Source organism: Motacilla alba, chromosome Z (assembly GCF_015832195.1).
Source record: "Motacilla alba alba isolate MOTALB_02 chromosome Z, Motacilla_alba_V1.0_pri, whole genome shotgun sequence".
Classification (NCBI taxonomy): Eukaryota; Metazoa; Chordata; class Aves; order Passeriformes; family Motacillidae; genus Motacilla; species Motacilla alba.
In genome coordinates, this window is record NC_052046.1 from 27,654,664 (window position 1) to 27,669,926 (window position 15,263).

At 38.6% G+C, this 15,263-nt stretch overlaps 1 protein-coding gene across 1 annotated transcript; it reads right to left on the reverse strand.

Annotated features, from left to right (window-relative positions):
• Positions 1 to 14: 14 nt before the first annotated feature.
• On the reverse strand, positions 15 to 15,215 carry CZH9orf40 (chromosome Z C9orf40 homolog). Its single transcript, XM_038123978.1, has 3 exons — positions 14,693 to 15,215; positions 6,541 to 10,774; positions 15 to 119 (listed from the first exon to the last, which is right to left on the reverse strand). The coding sequence occupies exons 1-2, from the start codon at positions 15,089 to 15,091 to the stop codon at positions 10,613 to 10,615; spliced, it is 561 nt and encodes a 186-aa protein (XP_037979906.1). The 5' UTR covers positions 15,092 to 15,215; the 3' UTR covers positions 15 to 119; positions 6,541 to 10,612.
• Positions 15,216 to 15,263: the final 48 nt, after the last annotated feature.

The window sequence follows — 15,263 nt, forward strand, 5'->3', positions numbered from 1 at the left end:
TTCTTTTCTGTTAGTCCTGTATTTCCAGTGTCTAAGCTGTCACCTCAACAGCAGTGCAGACAGTTCGGTTCTTGGATGCTCGTTAGGAACAGTGCATCATATCTCTTGCTTTTCATGTCCTAAGTAAGTTAAATGTATACTTGTCAAAGTATGACTGCATTAATTCATTAATCACCTTCCATAGTTTACAAAGTCCAAGTATTCCAAAAAGCAATGTCAAAGGAGGATAATATGCTTAATACAAACACTTACCAAAGAGGAATGGGTTTGTTTCTGTTGTTTCCATGGGTGGCCTGCAAAGGCATAAATATCCAGATACCCACTCTCTCTAAGATTTGTTATATCATACCTCATATTGAGCAAAGTACACGGAAATGTTTTTGATGTTTTTTCCATCCATCATGTTTAATCAGGCAGAATCTAATAGATGTTCCTACAGAGTTTAGAATGAAAAAGCCCAAACTAATTTATATCTCATGCACTAATCTGTTTTAGAGGGAACTCCCAGTTTCATTGTTTCATCATGTCCAAGCACACTGAAGATACCGAGTTTCATAAGACTATATGCACAGCTTTACCTTTGCCTTAGTGCCCTAGCAGACCTTCAAAAACTGATGATGCAGCAAAGAGAGGAGCAAGGAATAAAAGTGGTAGACTTGCTTCTAGATTTCTCCCCATTCATATCATCATCAACAAATCAGCCTGCCTTCAGGCTTATCTTTAACAAAACTAAAGAAAGAGTGTAAGTCAATCCAAGACCAAAGGCTGGCAGCAGATATATTGAACACACTCATCAGAGGATGACTGTTTCAGCCTCTGCTTTAGCATGCTGTGGAAAGCCATTGTGGCAGAATGTTGTTCATTATAGCACAAAATATAAATATTTTTTTACCATGCAGATTCTGAACCACAACAGAACAGAATTTTCTGCTTTGATCTTTGCCTTCAACATACAGTGTGTGAAGGCAACCTCCTGGGAGTGAGCTTAAGTCATGCTTTATTGCTTATTTCACAGTATGCATATATGCAGTGATTGCTGCAGGTCTGATCATAGTAAATCTTCCCTCCTGCTGCCCAATGCACACTGATATTAGAAACTGATCTGCCAGCAAAGGAGAACATTACTTCCCTCATCACAAATAGAATTTTTTTTTATTATTAAAAGATGATAGAACCCAGACAGGCATATAAATGTCAGTCATTTACTTGTTCACATGATAAATGTGCCTCAACATGAGACAAGAAAGAAGAGAATTTTGAATATTGAATTACACACAGGATGTTTTCTTTTTTAGGCACGTCACCCATGCAACAAGTAGTTATTAATATCTGAGGATGGCTCAAAATCCCTGAACATAGTTCTGACATTGTATTAATGAAGAATTATTTAAAGTCAATTGGACAGCCTGCAGAACTTATTCTGTGAGAAAAAATATTTTTATAACTTCAGAATTTCGAGTGGCCAGGAATGTAGTGGGGTAAGTTTTGTCAATATGATGGTCACAATCACAAAAAACCAACCATAATTCCCCTGGAATGCATTCTGAAATACCCTTGATATAGACCAAAAGAAGAAAATGTGATAGAATGTTTTAATCCTGTTACAATCACAAATAGTTTCTGTGCTTGCAGTGATGGTCCCATGGATACCAGTATACTGCTTCCCACAGCAGGACATCACAGTGCAGAATAGAGAAAGTATTTTACATGGCGTCTCTAGTCTCTGTTACTAAATTTTCTTAACAGAAAATTAGTAGGGAAAATTAGTGGAGGCATTCTAAGAGGACTTGGTGTAGAAGTGTGTTTGGCAGCTTAAAGGTGTAGTAACCTCTGCCTCATGTGGATAATGCTTTACAATTATAGAGAAGCACAATGTACTTTTGCAGGACAACAATTATAGATCCATAGAATCATTTAGATTAGAAAAGACCTCTAAGATAAACCAGCCATTAACCTAGCACTGCAAAGTCCACCACTAAACAATAACATAAAGTGACACATCTACACATCTTTTAAAAACCTCTGGGGATGGTGACTCTTACCACTTCTCTGAGCAGCCTGACCTAATGCTTGGCAGCTCTTCCAGGGAAGAAAGTTACCCTGATATGTAATCTAAGCCTCCCTGGCACAATTTGAGGCTACTTCCTCTTGTCTTCTCTTGATACTTGGGACAGAACCTCACCATTTGCCTCATGACAACCTGTCACCATGACATTTTTATGAAAATCCTTTTGTCAAGATTTTCTTCTCCTGAGAAGCTGAAAGCCTCAGCTTCAAGATGTAAACAATTATTATCTACTAGCGTGAAATGCAACAGGTGCTTCCTTGATTGGTCAATGTGAAGTCTTTCTACTTAGTGACCAATCAAGGAGGCAGCTGGGTCAGACTCTCTGAGAGACACAAGCCTTTGTTATTCAGTCCTTTCTATTCCTGTCTGGCCTTCTGATGCATCTTTCTCTCTGTTCTTTTAGTATAGTTTTAGTGTGTTTTTTTAATATAATATATATCATAATATAATAAATCAGCGTTCTGAAACATGGAGTCAAGATTTCTGCATCTCTCACACCTTGTCCTAACTACCCTAAAAACCACAACAACCTTGTTTCAAGTAGTGAAGACAAATAAGAAGAAGGAAGATCCAGGATAAAAGGATAACATTGTGGTCTTTACCTCAACATTCAATGACTCCTCAGATGGTATGCGTAACTAAACAGTATCACCTTTAAAATTTTCCAAGTTTCTGGGGACCTTTATTGACCAATAACACAGGTTCTACTTCTAAGAACAAGCAGTCTTGAACGTTTTGTAGAATAGTCCTCAGGGAATATTGCCCCTCTTCTGTTAGCTCTCTCATTCCTTGTATCCCTCAGAGAGGTCAACAGATTTTTCAAAAGTATTATCTTTCAGAATACTCCTAGAAGGTAAGATTTCTGTCTGACTTAGCTTCCTGGACTGTGTCAAATGACAGGCATATGGATTCTTTAATGACATTTCCTCCAGACACTACCCCAGAGCTCTCAAGTCCTCAGCTCAAAACAATTTTCAACATTTGTATTTTCCTTTCCCACCAGTCTTTTCATACAAGCTGGGGTTGGTAGTGTGCTGATACTCTTCAACATCTTATTGGCAGACACAGACACTGGGAACAAGAGCACCCCAGCATGTTTGCCAATGATATCAAGATCAGTTGGGCAGTCAAACCCACTGGAGGGAAGGGATGTGACCTTGACAGGCTTGAGAGGCGAGCCAATGCAAACCTCATAAAGTTCAACAAACCTAAGTGCAAGGTCCTACACCTGGCTCAGGGCAATCTCAGACACACCCACAGGTTGGGCAGAGACATAATTGAGAACAGCCCTGTGGACAAAGATTTGGGGGTGATAGTTGATTAAAAACTCAACTTGGGCCAGTGGTGTGCACTTGCAGCCCAGAAAGCCAAATGCATTCCAGGCTACATCCAAAGGAGTGCGGCCAACAGATTAAAGGAGGCGATTCTGCCCTTCTGCTCGGCTCTTGTGCGACCCACCTGGAGTCACCCACCCTGTGTACAGTTCTGGTGTCCCCAACATAATGGAACTATTGGAGCAAGTCCAGAGGAGGGCTGTGAGGTTGATAAGAGGACTGGAACATGTCCACTACAAAGACAGGCTGAGAAAGTTGGGACTGTGCAGTCTGGAGAGGAGACCTCATAGCAACCTTCCAGTATCTGAAAGGGACTTGCAGGGAAGCTGGAGAGGTCCAAACCCTGGCAGTGTTCTAAGCCAGGCTGAATAAGGCCCTGAGCAACCTGGTCTAGTGGGAGGTGTCTCTTTCCATGGCAGCAGGGATTGGAACTAGATTTTAAATATTTTCAAAATTATTTTAAGGCCCTTCCAAACCCTTAACATTCTATGTTTTTGTCGTATCTTTCTCACAGGGACTATACAGAAGTTAGAGTTGGGGAAACAGAGGTGTTCATATTCAAAGATGTGCTAAAGCAAATGCTTCAAGCTTTAGAGGAGACAAACAAAAATCTTTGTGCTTAACACTGAAAAAAGAGCCTTATCCACATGACTGATCTCTTTAATTTGAACTAACTGAAAATTATTTACCAAAAAATCAACTATTCACAAAAAAAAATTTTAAAATTACCTACAAATTGAATACTTCAAAATCAAGGGTTAAACAGTGATGAATGTACATGGAGCAGCACACTTCACTAAGGAAGAAGGAAGTCTGTCCTTTAGTGACCTATTGCTGGAGGCAAGAGGAAAACCTGAATTTACTAGTGTATCTGTGAAGTACACTGAGTACACCCATTCTCAGAGTGGAACACAAGACTTAAAGCAATGCCAGATTATACAGTGCAAGAATATGGGCAGTTTCATGGTGAATAATACTGTCTATTATCTGTGCCAGCTTTCCAAAGGCCGAAGACACATCTATGTTCATGTGACATGTGCATTTAATAATTGCTGGCTGCTCTGCAGGCAAAGAACAAACACTTGACTGTTGGCTTTCACAGGCTACCCTAGCAATTGTGGGGTCTGGGCAAGGGTTCCCATCCTGATGGCCAAGCCACAGCAGAAAGGGCAGGGAACCATTTGGATTCACCTCTACCTGGCCTGCAGGGCATGGCTTTGAGTACCCTGTGTTTAAAGCAGCAGGCAGCTATCAGCAGATGCTGGTGTCAACTAGGCAGAGCACTGTTATGACAACTATTCTTTAAATAGTGTTTTGAGTAGCTATCGGGTACTTAATAATAGAAATACACCATAATACGAACAGTCAAACTCATTAACTTGGCTGTTTGTTGCTGCTGCTCTAATTTCACCTTAAGGTACCCAGATTTCTAAAAGGAAAGCAAAGTAAATTTAAGCTTACTTATATTCAAGAAATAAAGTTTACTCTTTCCTTGCAGCAATCACCCATTTCTAAAACAACATTCTTCTCTTATAACCCACTGTCTTAGTCCTTACATAATTTTTATACCAATCCGTTTCCTAATTGCTATAGTGTGTTTTTAAACTGTAGTTTTTATTATTATAGGAATCAGCATAGGTGATATTTTAATTTGTATTCTCCTAAATTCCTTCCTCATAGGAAAACATGGTAAGTATTTTTCTTTTCTGAGGAGAAACTGACTAGCCTAGGAGACAAAATAAGCTTAATTCCATCCTTGTGAAAATCACATCAAATTAGTATGACTGATTCTTATTTTCATACTGTATTTCACAATCGTACTTCAGAATTATTTTTATGAGTTAAATTTCTACAATGAATAGCTGTCTTTGGTGTCTCTGCATTTGCACATTACACATTCAGAAATACAGAGGTTTGTCTGAAGTAGATTTTCCTCTTTTCAATCACAGGTTTCTCCAATTTCATAAAGGTAAAAGAAGAAAAACTATTATAGCATACACAGATGCAACCTTTTGTGATTTTTTTTTTTTTTTAAATTGTGGTTTCCAACTGATGATCGTGAAACTAAAGGATTTTGGTAGCTTACTTTATGCCAAAGCAGTTCTTACATAATAATTATGTAATCAGAAACAAAATAAGGTGGTTGTTTTTGTTTGTTTTGGTTTTTTTTTAATTATAGGAATTAAAAGAAACTAAAATAAAGAAGTTTCCATACTCTCCAAGTAGAAGCATCAAAAGAAAAAGCCCAGCATGTAGCATCAGGCTTCAGAGAGAGGTATTTGACACTTTGAGTAGATCCAATAAAATTTATTATTGTGTTTCAATTTAGGTAGAAGGGCATCTGTGTACTACTCAAATGAAGGATGTTACAAAATTCACCTGTGCAAGAGAACAATGAACGGCTCATTTCCATTCACAGCTCTGCATGAAAGGCTTTTCTCTACCTTAAACTTCACTGCAGATAGTACAATGCTATTTTTGTTTCATTTTCTTAATCTCATACTTGGTAAAGCACTTAATTAATCATATTCCAATCCAAATATGAACTGAAACCATTCACATAAATAAAGTGGGAAAAAATGTAATGCTTAGCTAGTCCATATCCCTTCTTTCAAAAGTTCATTATTGTAAAATAAGACAAAACAAAAGCAGAAAAACGATCATCCACCATAATATTTTTAAAAACAAAGTAAACATAGAAACAAAAATTTAGTTTGCCTCCATCCTGCTTTCACATTTTTTTCCCCTGGGAATGGTAACGTACCGCTAATAAAAAAAACCTCCTTCTTTCTTCAGTAAGGAAAAAAGTTATTATCTGTATGGCTTTAAGAGAAAAAAGAACATTTATTTTTAAGTCCTTAGAAGTGACTAAGTCATGAATACAAGAATACTTCACCAAGAACATTAAAAACATTAACCACTTTCAAATGCAACAGTAATTAAAATATACTGTTAAAATATACTATACATCACCATCAAATTCTCTAATACAAAAAGCATGAGGTAGGAATTTTAATCAGGTAATAGGAAAGTAAGTATCTCCCTTCTCTAATTTTCTTCATAAACCGCAAATAATTACCTATATACAAACATTTTAATACTTCCTTGTGAGTTAGTTTCTTTTAAACTAGCACTTACCTTTCTCTTCCTCATATTAGACACTCCTCACATTAGACACTTCAAGTAGCCTTCAGACACCCAACTGAGGTTTTCATCCAACACACAATCTGATAAAGCTTGTTCCCCAGTTCTAACTAAAGGAAACAGCAATACAAAGCAGTGACAACAAAATCCCACGTATTAAATTGATAATTGGGTTTGGTTGGCTGCTTTTTGGTTCTCTGGGGGATGAAGAGATTTGGAGAGAATTAAGAGATGAATCAAAACTCCTTGACACAATGTTTTTACTCTAGTTATGCCGAAAACCTTGTCTCTCCTTATGATCGGGGAGTTGTGAGTTGATCTGCCCTTATTTATGTATCAAGTAAGGAAATGATTAGCATTCATGATGTCACTGCTTGAATTTTCAGTAGCAGTCTGGAATAAAAACATGACCAAAACATTCTCCAGATCCATGGTAACTTTCTGTGAATGTGTATTGCCACCTAGAGTGTCAAAGTTATAACTGTAGGCATAGAAGTAATTAAGCCAGCCCAGGCACATTAGTTATTATGAAATGCTCCTTTGAGCATTGAGCACAAGTTTTGCTGCAGACAACGGTGAGTCGGTGCAGTCTAACTCCTCACAGTCAAGGTCAGAGTCTTTCACAAAAGAATACATTAATTTCCCCAGATGAATCTACTGTTCTGGTTAGAAGATGCTGGCAGATGCTGGACACTAATTATTTTAGTTTCACCTAGCAACATGTATATTTGCACACTTTTATCTTCTTTATGAAGGATCCTATATATTTTCCAAGTTCCTATATACAAGCATGCTTTTTTAACCTCCACTAAATTCCTGGCCAACAGGAAAAAAATCAACTAGCAACTGTCAAAACAGTGAGAAACCTATCACATTTAGTTGATACCATATTCAAATTACTGTAATGTTGCTGTGCTGAAGATGGAGCTAATGCTGAAAATATTCTTGTCATTGATCTGCTGGCCAACTATACCTGCACTCACAGGCTCGGTTACTTCATGATCACCCACCTTCCATCCCCCACTTTTTTCCCCTTTATTTCTACCACAGTCTACTTACCCAACACACGTTCACTTATGCAGCCTGTTTTTCACAGTAGCTCTTCACTTTTCTGATCTGCTCTGAGCTCTAATCTCCTCCCAGAGGCTTATCTATCATAGGAACCATAAACATAATGCAGCCCTTCAATAAACACAAATCAGACGATGTAAAACAGGCCTTTAGTTTAGAATAATGCAAAAGATTTATTAAATGTTGGTCACGCTGCTTTGCTGTTTAAATCTGCTTTGAAACATATTTAACTCCCACATCTGACTTACTATTATTCCTGTACCCTTGCTGTGCAACTTGCTGATACAGCACCTGATCAACCCGGATGGTGTCTAGATGTGGTTACCCCTTACAAGTTCTTAAGCTTGTAACACTGGTCTTTCCTTTTAGAGAGAAATATTTTAGAGAATACAATCCCAGTTAACTATAAAAAGTATAAATTTTTATTCTGAAATTTAAAATCATATCAAATTAAAACTGTCAGTCAGTATGCAGCTACCGAATTGTCTCGATGTGTGATGGCACTTCTTGATCTTAAAAGAACATTTTCTATTCACTTGATGTTAATATATATACAAATTAAAACTTACACTTACATACAGTTTATATGCAGTTTTGAATGAAAGGTATCTAGAAAACTGGAGTCAGAAGGCAAGACCAGCAATTTGGTAGTTCAGTGTCACATGGCATCTGGAGACACAAGGCACTGAGAAATGCAATTTCTTACCATACCTTTTGTCAGCTTTAGTGCAAAAGTTATGTAATCTGTCAACACTCCCCATTACTGCTCCAGCCTTTTGTATAACTCAGACTCTCAAGAGTAATTTCAAATAGTTTCCCAAGGCTTTTAAATTTACCTCTATTTGCAAAGAGATGAATGGAAAAAATGAATCAGCTCAGGAAACACTCTAAAAGTAGCCATAACATTCCAGCCCGTAACAGAGTCCACAACTGGAAAAAACTATGAGGAAAGTGCTTGCCTACAGCACAATTGCAAATGAAGTAAACATATGGCTTACAGCACACTTCAAGCTGAATTCGTTGCAAAGAACTTATTTATCTGGTTATGGGGTAGATCAAACATGTATTTGAAAGACCATAATAAAACATCATCTGTTCCATGAAAGGAGTGGAATGACAGATTTTAATAATAAAATGCAGGCTATTGCTAGGATACATCTACCATGAGTGAAGCACCAAGCAGATTTTAAATGAGCAGAGCTAGAGCAAAGATACTAGCTAATAATGCAAAATACTGGATCCTGAGAACACTGGATGGTCTGAAATATTATAACACTCACAAATACAGGAACGCATGTATTATATAGGGTCAAAACCCCCTAATCATATAACCAATTCAAACCCCTCAAGAAATAATTAGATCTACTTTTTTCACTAATTTATTTTGGTAATAGTAAACATGAAATAGCAGTTTTATAGCCTTCTTGCCAGAAAAGAAGTTTTTTTTTTAAATTTTCAAAGTACCTCCTAAGACAAGTTGGTGTATTTGAACTTAAACAAAATGTTAAAACTGTCTGAGAAAAATACATATTGTCCAAATATTATCCAGCTAATATGGCAGAAGGTAGAAGGATATTGGAAGAGGCATTGTGAAATGCTTAAGTCCCTAAGCCACCTCCTTTCTTCAGAAGGTATTCAGAGATCTTAACAAGTTAAATGAATAAGTAACAAATACCTATGCAGCACAAATTCCAGAAAAAGTTTCCAAGTGTTTACCAAGGAAGCAGACAACCTTACTATTTTAAGCAAAAAGACCTAGTAAAACAAGAATACAGAAGCAGCAAGCTTATGAAATAAAGTTAAGACCTTCACAAAGTAATAGTGCCAAAGCTTTCACATACACACAGGCAAAACTTTATTGTCCTTTAACAAACACATTAATAGAAAAAAATAAAATTCAAAAGTTGCCTTTTTCCATAGTGATTACAGAAAAAATACAATGTTTTCTATCCTTAAAGACAAATCGTATTCCAAAATGTAAGTCTTCCCATACAACTTCCGTCTATTATTAAAGACGTCTTTCTAATTGTACTTCAATTTGTAAATAAATTGCAAATCACAAACATTAAGTTCATATTTCACAGCAAAAACCACTATTTGAATGAACTTCTGCAAAAACTTTCTGCAAGATTCACAGTCTCTGCAAAAAACACACCTCCTTCAGTATAGTTTGAAAGAGGGTGTGTGGTCATTTTATATTGCACTAACTTTTCTTGACACATCTGCCCAAACCTGTCATTCAGATGCTATCAACTGGTTCAAAGCAACATCACAAAGACTAAGAACAGCAGTAACTTTAGAATGAACCAAAAACATAAAAACCTGGGCGCCCACTGCTGTCCATAATGTGAAAAACAGAAGGTGAAAAAACTTTTTCACCATGAGAATGTGAAAACTTTCAGAACAGCAGCAGCTTTCAGCAGAAAGTAGCTCCTTTTCCTTCCCCTTCTCTGTCACACTTGTTTTTTGGTTTGCATAGAAAAGGGAATGTTTTGTCCGATTTTGATGGACTCTTATTTTTTGGTTTAGCTATAATACAGAAAAAAAAAAAACACATTAGAAATCACAAGAGTTTGTGTGCTTTATGATAAACTCACATGTTAAATACTTAACTTTCAGGTACCACACTTCTTTTGTTCAGGAGAGACAAAATAATTTTGCATTTCCTTTTGACATGTAACATATCCCCATTTCTTTTAATTGCTTCTCAAAGTTCTAATTTTCTATATTCTTCTTTTAGTCTGCCTCCGTGTCTTCAAGTATTCTTGTTAGACACTGCTGGGTCCTCCTTACTGCACACCTTCAGACAGCTTCCTGTTATGTACCCAATATTGTTTATCCCATCCACTAAGGCAACTCAGATTTGCTTCTAAAGACTGCCACAACAGTTCCTCCAAGACCAGATAAGCATGCTTATTATTCACCAAGGAACAAAACCCAAATCTCAATGGAAACAAGTTTCCTGGGAACAGATGCACAGCTATGAAACAACTGATCAGGTTTCCATTTCGGTCTCTGCAGTATCAGCCCTTGCAGCAGTTTTAGCACCCGATGGAGTCTCTTCATCTAGGTTCTGAATATCAGACAAATCAATAGCAGGCAGTGGTGCTCTCCAGTACAGGAACGAGTTATATTGACAGAATTCTTCTTCTTCTTGCTTTGAAAAGAGACAAATAAACAAAAAGTTAACAAAACATTAATGTGTATACCAGCAGCAGAAAATAATAAAAAGAAATTTTTTATATGAGAAACTGAAACTAGGAAGCTTTAATCAGCAATTACATATTAACAACTACTTTATGATTCTTAACTAGATCATGATTTACTGCTCCCTTTTTTAATATTCTTGCAAAGAATTATGTAACAACGTCCATAATTACATACATTTCTTCAGCTTACGATTTTTGCTCAGAAAAAAAGGTGTAAAACTTGTGCATACAAAAATGGCTCATTGCTTTTTCTTCTTGTAATAGTATAAAATTTCCTTGCACATTTAGAAACTGGTATTCAAAAGAATATAGTTAACTTCTTAACAGCAACTCAGAGGGATGATACATGCAGGATAAAGAAAGCATTTTATAGTATTTAAACAACATTCTATTTCTTATTTTCTGTATCTAAATTTTGTATTCAAGAGAGGAAAGCTTAAGAATCACAGACTATTCTGAGCTGGAAGGGACCCTCAAGGATCAGCAAGTACAGCTCTTAAATGAATGGCTCATATGGAGAGAAAACCCACAACCTTTATGAGGCATTATGAGCACAATGCTCCAACCTATCTAACTAGATAGTATCTCAAAAAACCTTGGAGAAACAAACACATCATCTACTAATTTAATAAGGCATCACAATTTTAATTGTTTTTTAAATGTCTATGAGAAAGTGCACTGCCTGTTCATAAACATATCACAGTTATCAACAACGGCCAAGCTGTACATGTTTCTAGGAAGAGGAATGAATTAAGTCATTCCCTAGGTCATGAGCACGTATTTTCTTCTGGTATATAAAAACAGTGTATGCTGACACAATTATAAAATAATGCATTTCCATATTATATTGGGTCTGCATTTTTCCTAACATAAAATTAAAATTTTCAAATATTTTACTTCACTGTCTCAGCTGCAATAGAAACTGAACAGAAATATTTTTAACAAATAAACTGGTGTAATTGTTTTGGTATTCCTGAGATACCGAAGCACAGTCTGTGGGGGGTCAAAGCACCACTGCAATCCACACTGTGACTAAGTCAACTTCAATGGCCCTCTACAGTGTGGCTCTTGAAAATATTAATTACTTGTCCGTTGGTTTTGCAACAGAATAAAAAAAAAAAAAAACCAAAAAACAGTAGTGAGTATTATCTGTACGCCTTCTCAAATACTGAAAAATTATGCTTTCCCCAGTCTTCCCAAAAGAGAGAAGTACATAAAATCACCATACTTCTCATTTAAAGAATACAGTTTTCTATTTGTTACCACACAGACCTCTCCTGAACTACAATCTATTGTACCAAGCAACATCTTCCTGCTACAAAACCCCTGCATGATTTAAAACCTATAATAATTGAGAGGATTAAAGGTATAGGCATTTCATGGCAGTAAGATGGCTCCTTGCCTGTAGAACACTACTAATGTGAATTTCCTCATTGGAAAAGTCTGTCCTCAGAAAATATTAAAGAACAAAAGTTCCCATAATTGAGACCAAAACTAATTAAATGACACCATGACACAAGAACAAAAGGATTGATTATACTGAAACTGGAAGAAAGCCAAACTACAAATAGTTGCCCATTCTTGTAAACTGGAAGTTTTGTACTGCACAGCATTAACAACAATTGGCAAGTGTGGAAAGGATTACTTTCCAGTCTGTATTGCAACATAGGCAGCATCACTCACACAGAACTGTGCAGGGCAGGTGGCTAACAAATTATTTTAAAAAATCTCAGGTGGTCCAGTTTCAGAAACTGTCAACCACTTTTACAAATTCTCCCCTGCATTATTTGAATTCCCCTGAGATTTTAGTAAGTTTTTTTTAAAAAAACTGAGAGCTAAGTACTTAAAATCAGAACCCTGATGCTTTGTATGCATAAAGTGAATGACAGCACCCTCATTTCAAAATGATTAGTCTAAGAGCTCATAAACACGTATTCAAGTTTGGACTAAGACTACATGCATAATTACTCTCAAAAGTTCAGGTTTACAGACCAGCAATACTGCAGTGTCAAAATGAAAAAAAAAAAAAAATACAAAAGACAGGTACAAACACTAAACATTCGTATCTAGAAGGCAAAATAAACCACCAAACATTCACCTTCAACTATGTTTCCACATAGTTTTTGAGTAGAAGTTCAGTCAAGGTAGGCAACAAGGTAGGCAAGCTCAGAGATACAAAAGCTCAGTTTCTATAGACTAAGTTGCATAATATTTGAGGAGTAAGTTTTCCAACTCTAGCTGCAAAAGTGTACTTTGAATTAAAATAATCTTTCTTCTCTGGACAATATGATGCTTTAAACTTTAACAAAACCACTGTGAACTAAAAAATATCCTGATCATACTTATTAATGTAATGAAATACACAAGCCATAAACACCAAAGAAAAATACCAACCTAGAGACTGTATTTTCAGAAAGGTGTAAAAATCATAATCAGAAATATAATTATAAAGTATTTAAAATATACAGGTAGGACACACACAAAAATCAGAAGAAATATCTCTAGCCTGAAGTGTTAACCAAGCTTTATTTTAAAACTAAAACATTTTTACACAATACTGTGCTGAAGAGAAACAACCTGTTAAAAATACACACCTAGAAAAATATTTTATATAGAGAACTAGTCTTTACTGTGTGGAAATTCAATGAGCTTGTGGCCTTCTGATCACTGCTAAAGCTTACAAAATTATGCCAAGTAACACCAAGAGCAAGTATACCTGTGATAGGAGTCAGACTGTTCGGTAGAGGTTTGTTCAATTCTTTAATTACTACACTTATGAATACATGTGTTCCATCTTCAAAACTAAAAGAAATACTTTTGTTCAAAATGGCTGTATAATATTCACATGACACAGAATTTTTTCTGACTTTCTTCCTGCCTTAATTTCATCATCCATCATCAATAAAACCCACTAACAAATCAATCAACCAAGAAAACACAAAAAGGCAGAGTATGAAAAATAAAAGCCACTTTAATTTTTACAGAACATATGTGGATGTTATACTATGAGAGGCCTCAAATTACCAAAATTAGAGTCTACAACTGCCAATCAAAGCCCATCTAACCTGATTAGACTTTCTGCCACTTGCATATCACTGAGTCTAACAGTTTGGTCTTTCAAGATCCAGGTGGGAGAAAAAGTTAGTTTAACATATACCAAACTTCTATGTTTGAAATGTGTGAAATCTGATCACAATCTGCTTTGGTTGTGCAGGCGTTTTGAGTTTCTTTTTTTAATTACAATTTTCTTCATATGTACCAAATTTTGTTTTCTGAACTATTGTGTAAAATGCAGTCAAGGCCAGGAAGAAAAACGTATATTGTTCAAAGTTAACCAGAAAAGTCGTTTCAATATACTCTAATCATTACAACATTGATGCCCTTCCTCAGACCACTGCCTCCGCTTAATATTTTGGTTAAAGACAGTTCTGGCATTGCTATTAATGTCATAACACGAAGGAAGCTGACGCTGTAGTGAGCCTAACCCTCACCCTCACACAACAGAGGCGACACCAGAATAACCTCTGCAAGCTTCCACCGCACTGCTGGACGGGGATGAAGCTGAGCATAACCTCAGGTAAGGTGGACAGGCTGTTTCACGGCACGTAGCGGGGAAGGAACCGGTAATGCTGGATGATAGTTCTCTTGCCTCGAGGAAGACAAAAGCAAAAGGAGCTTTAAGATGCCCGCGGCCAGGAGGCGCAGACGAGCCTGGGCGGCACTGAGCGCTGCGCCGTGCCCGGCGAAAGCCCGCCAGCACCCCCGGCCGACACCCGTGTCCTGCAGACACGCTTCAGCCGCTACCGGCACCGCCCCTCACTTCCCTCCCCGCGGACGAGCGACGCGGGCCCGTCCCGCACAGCTACCTCGGCGGCGGCGGCCCGCTCTTTGCCCCGGCCGCCCGCGCGTCCCTCCGCCGCCGGCGCGTCCTGGGGCGCCACAGTCCCGCCGCGCCGCCGCCGCCCGCCGCCCGCGTCCCCCGGCTGCGCACGGGGGGCGCCGGGCCCGAGCCGCTTTCCCGGCGGCGCCTCCGCCTCCTCCAGCGGGCGCTTGAGCGCAGCCGGGCCCGCGCAGCCCGGCTCTGCCCGGGGCCGCCGCTCGCCCGCGCGGGGCAGCGCCGGCTCGCGCAGCAGCCGCTTCACGGGCACGTGGCACATCAGCGGCTCCGCGCGCCGCTTGGCCATGAGAGGCCGCGCGCCGGCTGCTCCGCGGGACTCGTGTGCCCCGCCCGCGCATGCGCGGCGGGCGCGCGCCGCAGCGCGCATGAGCGGCACGCTCGGCGCCGCCGCCAGGGGCGGGGCTCCCCGCCGCACTGGCTGACGGGAGGAGCCGGCGGGAAGCGACCACAGAACCAGCCCCTGACCCCGCACGTGAAGGGAGGAGCGGAGAGCGCCCTCACAGCCAAAGCCTCACCCCACCGTGAAGGATGGAACCAAA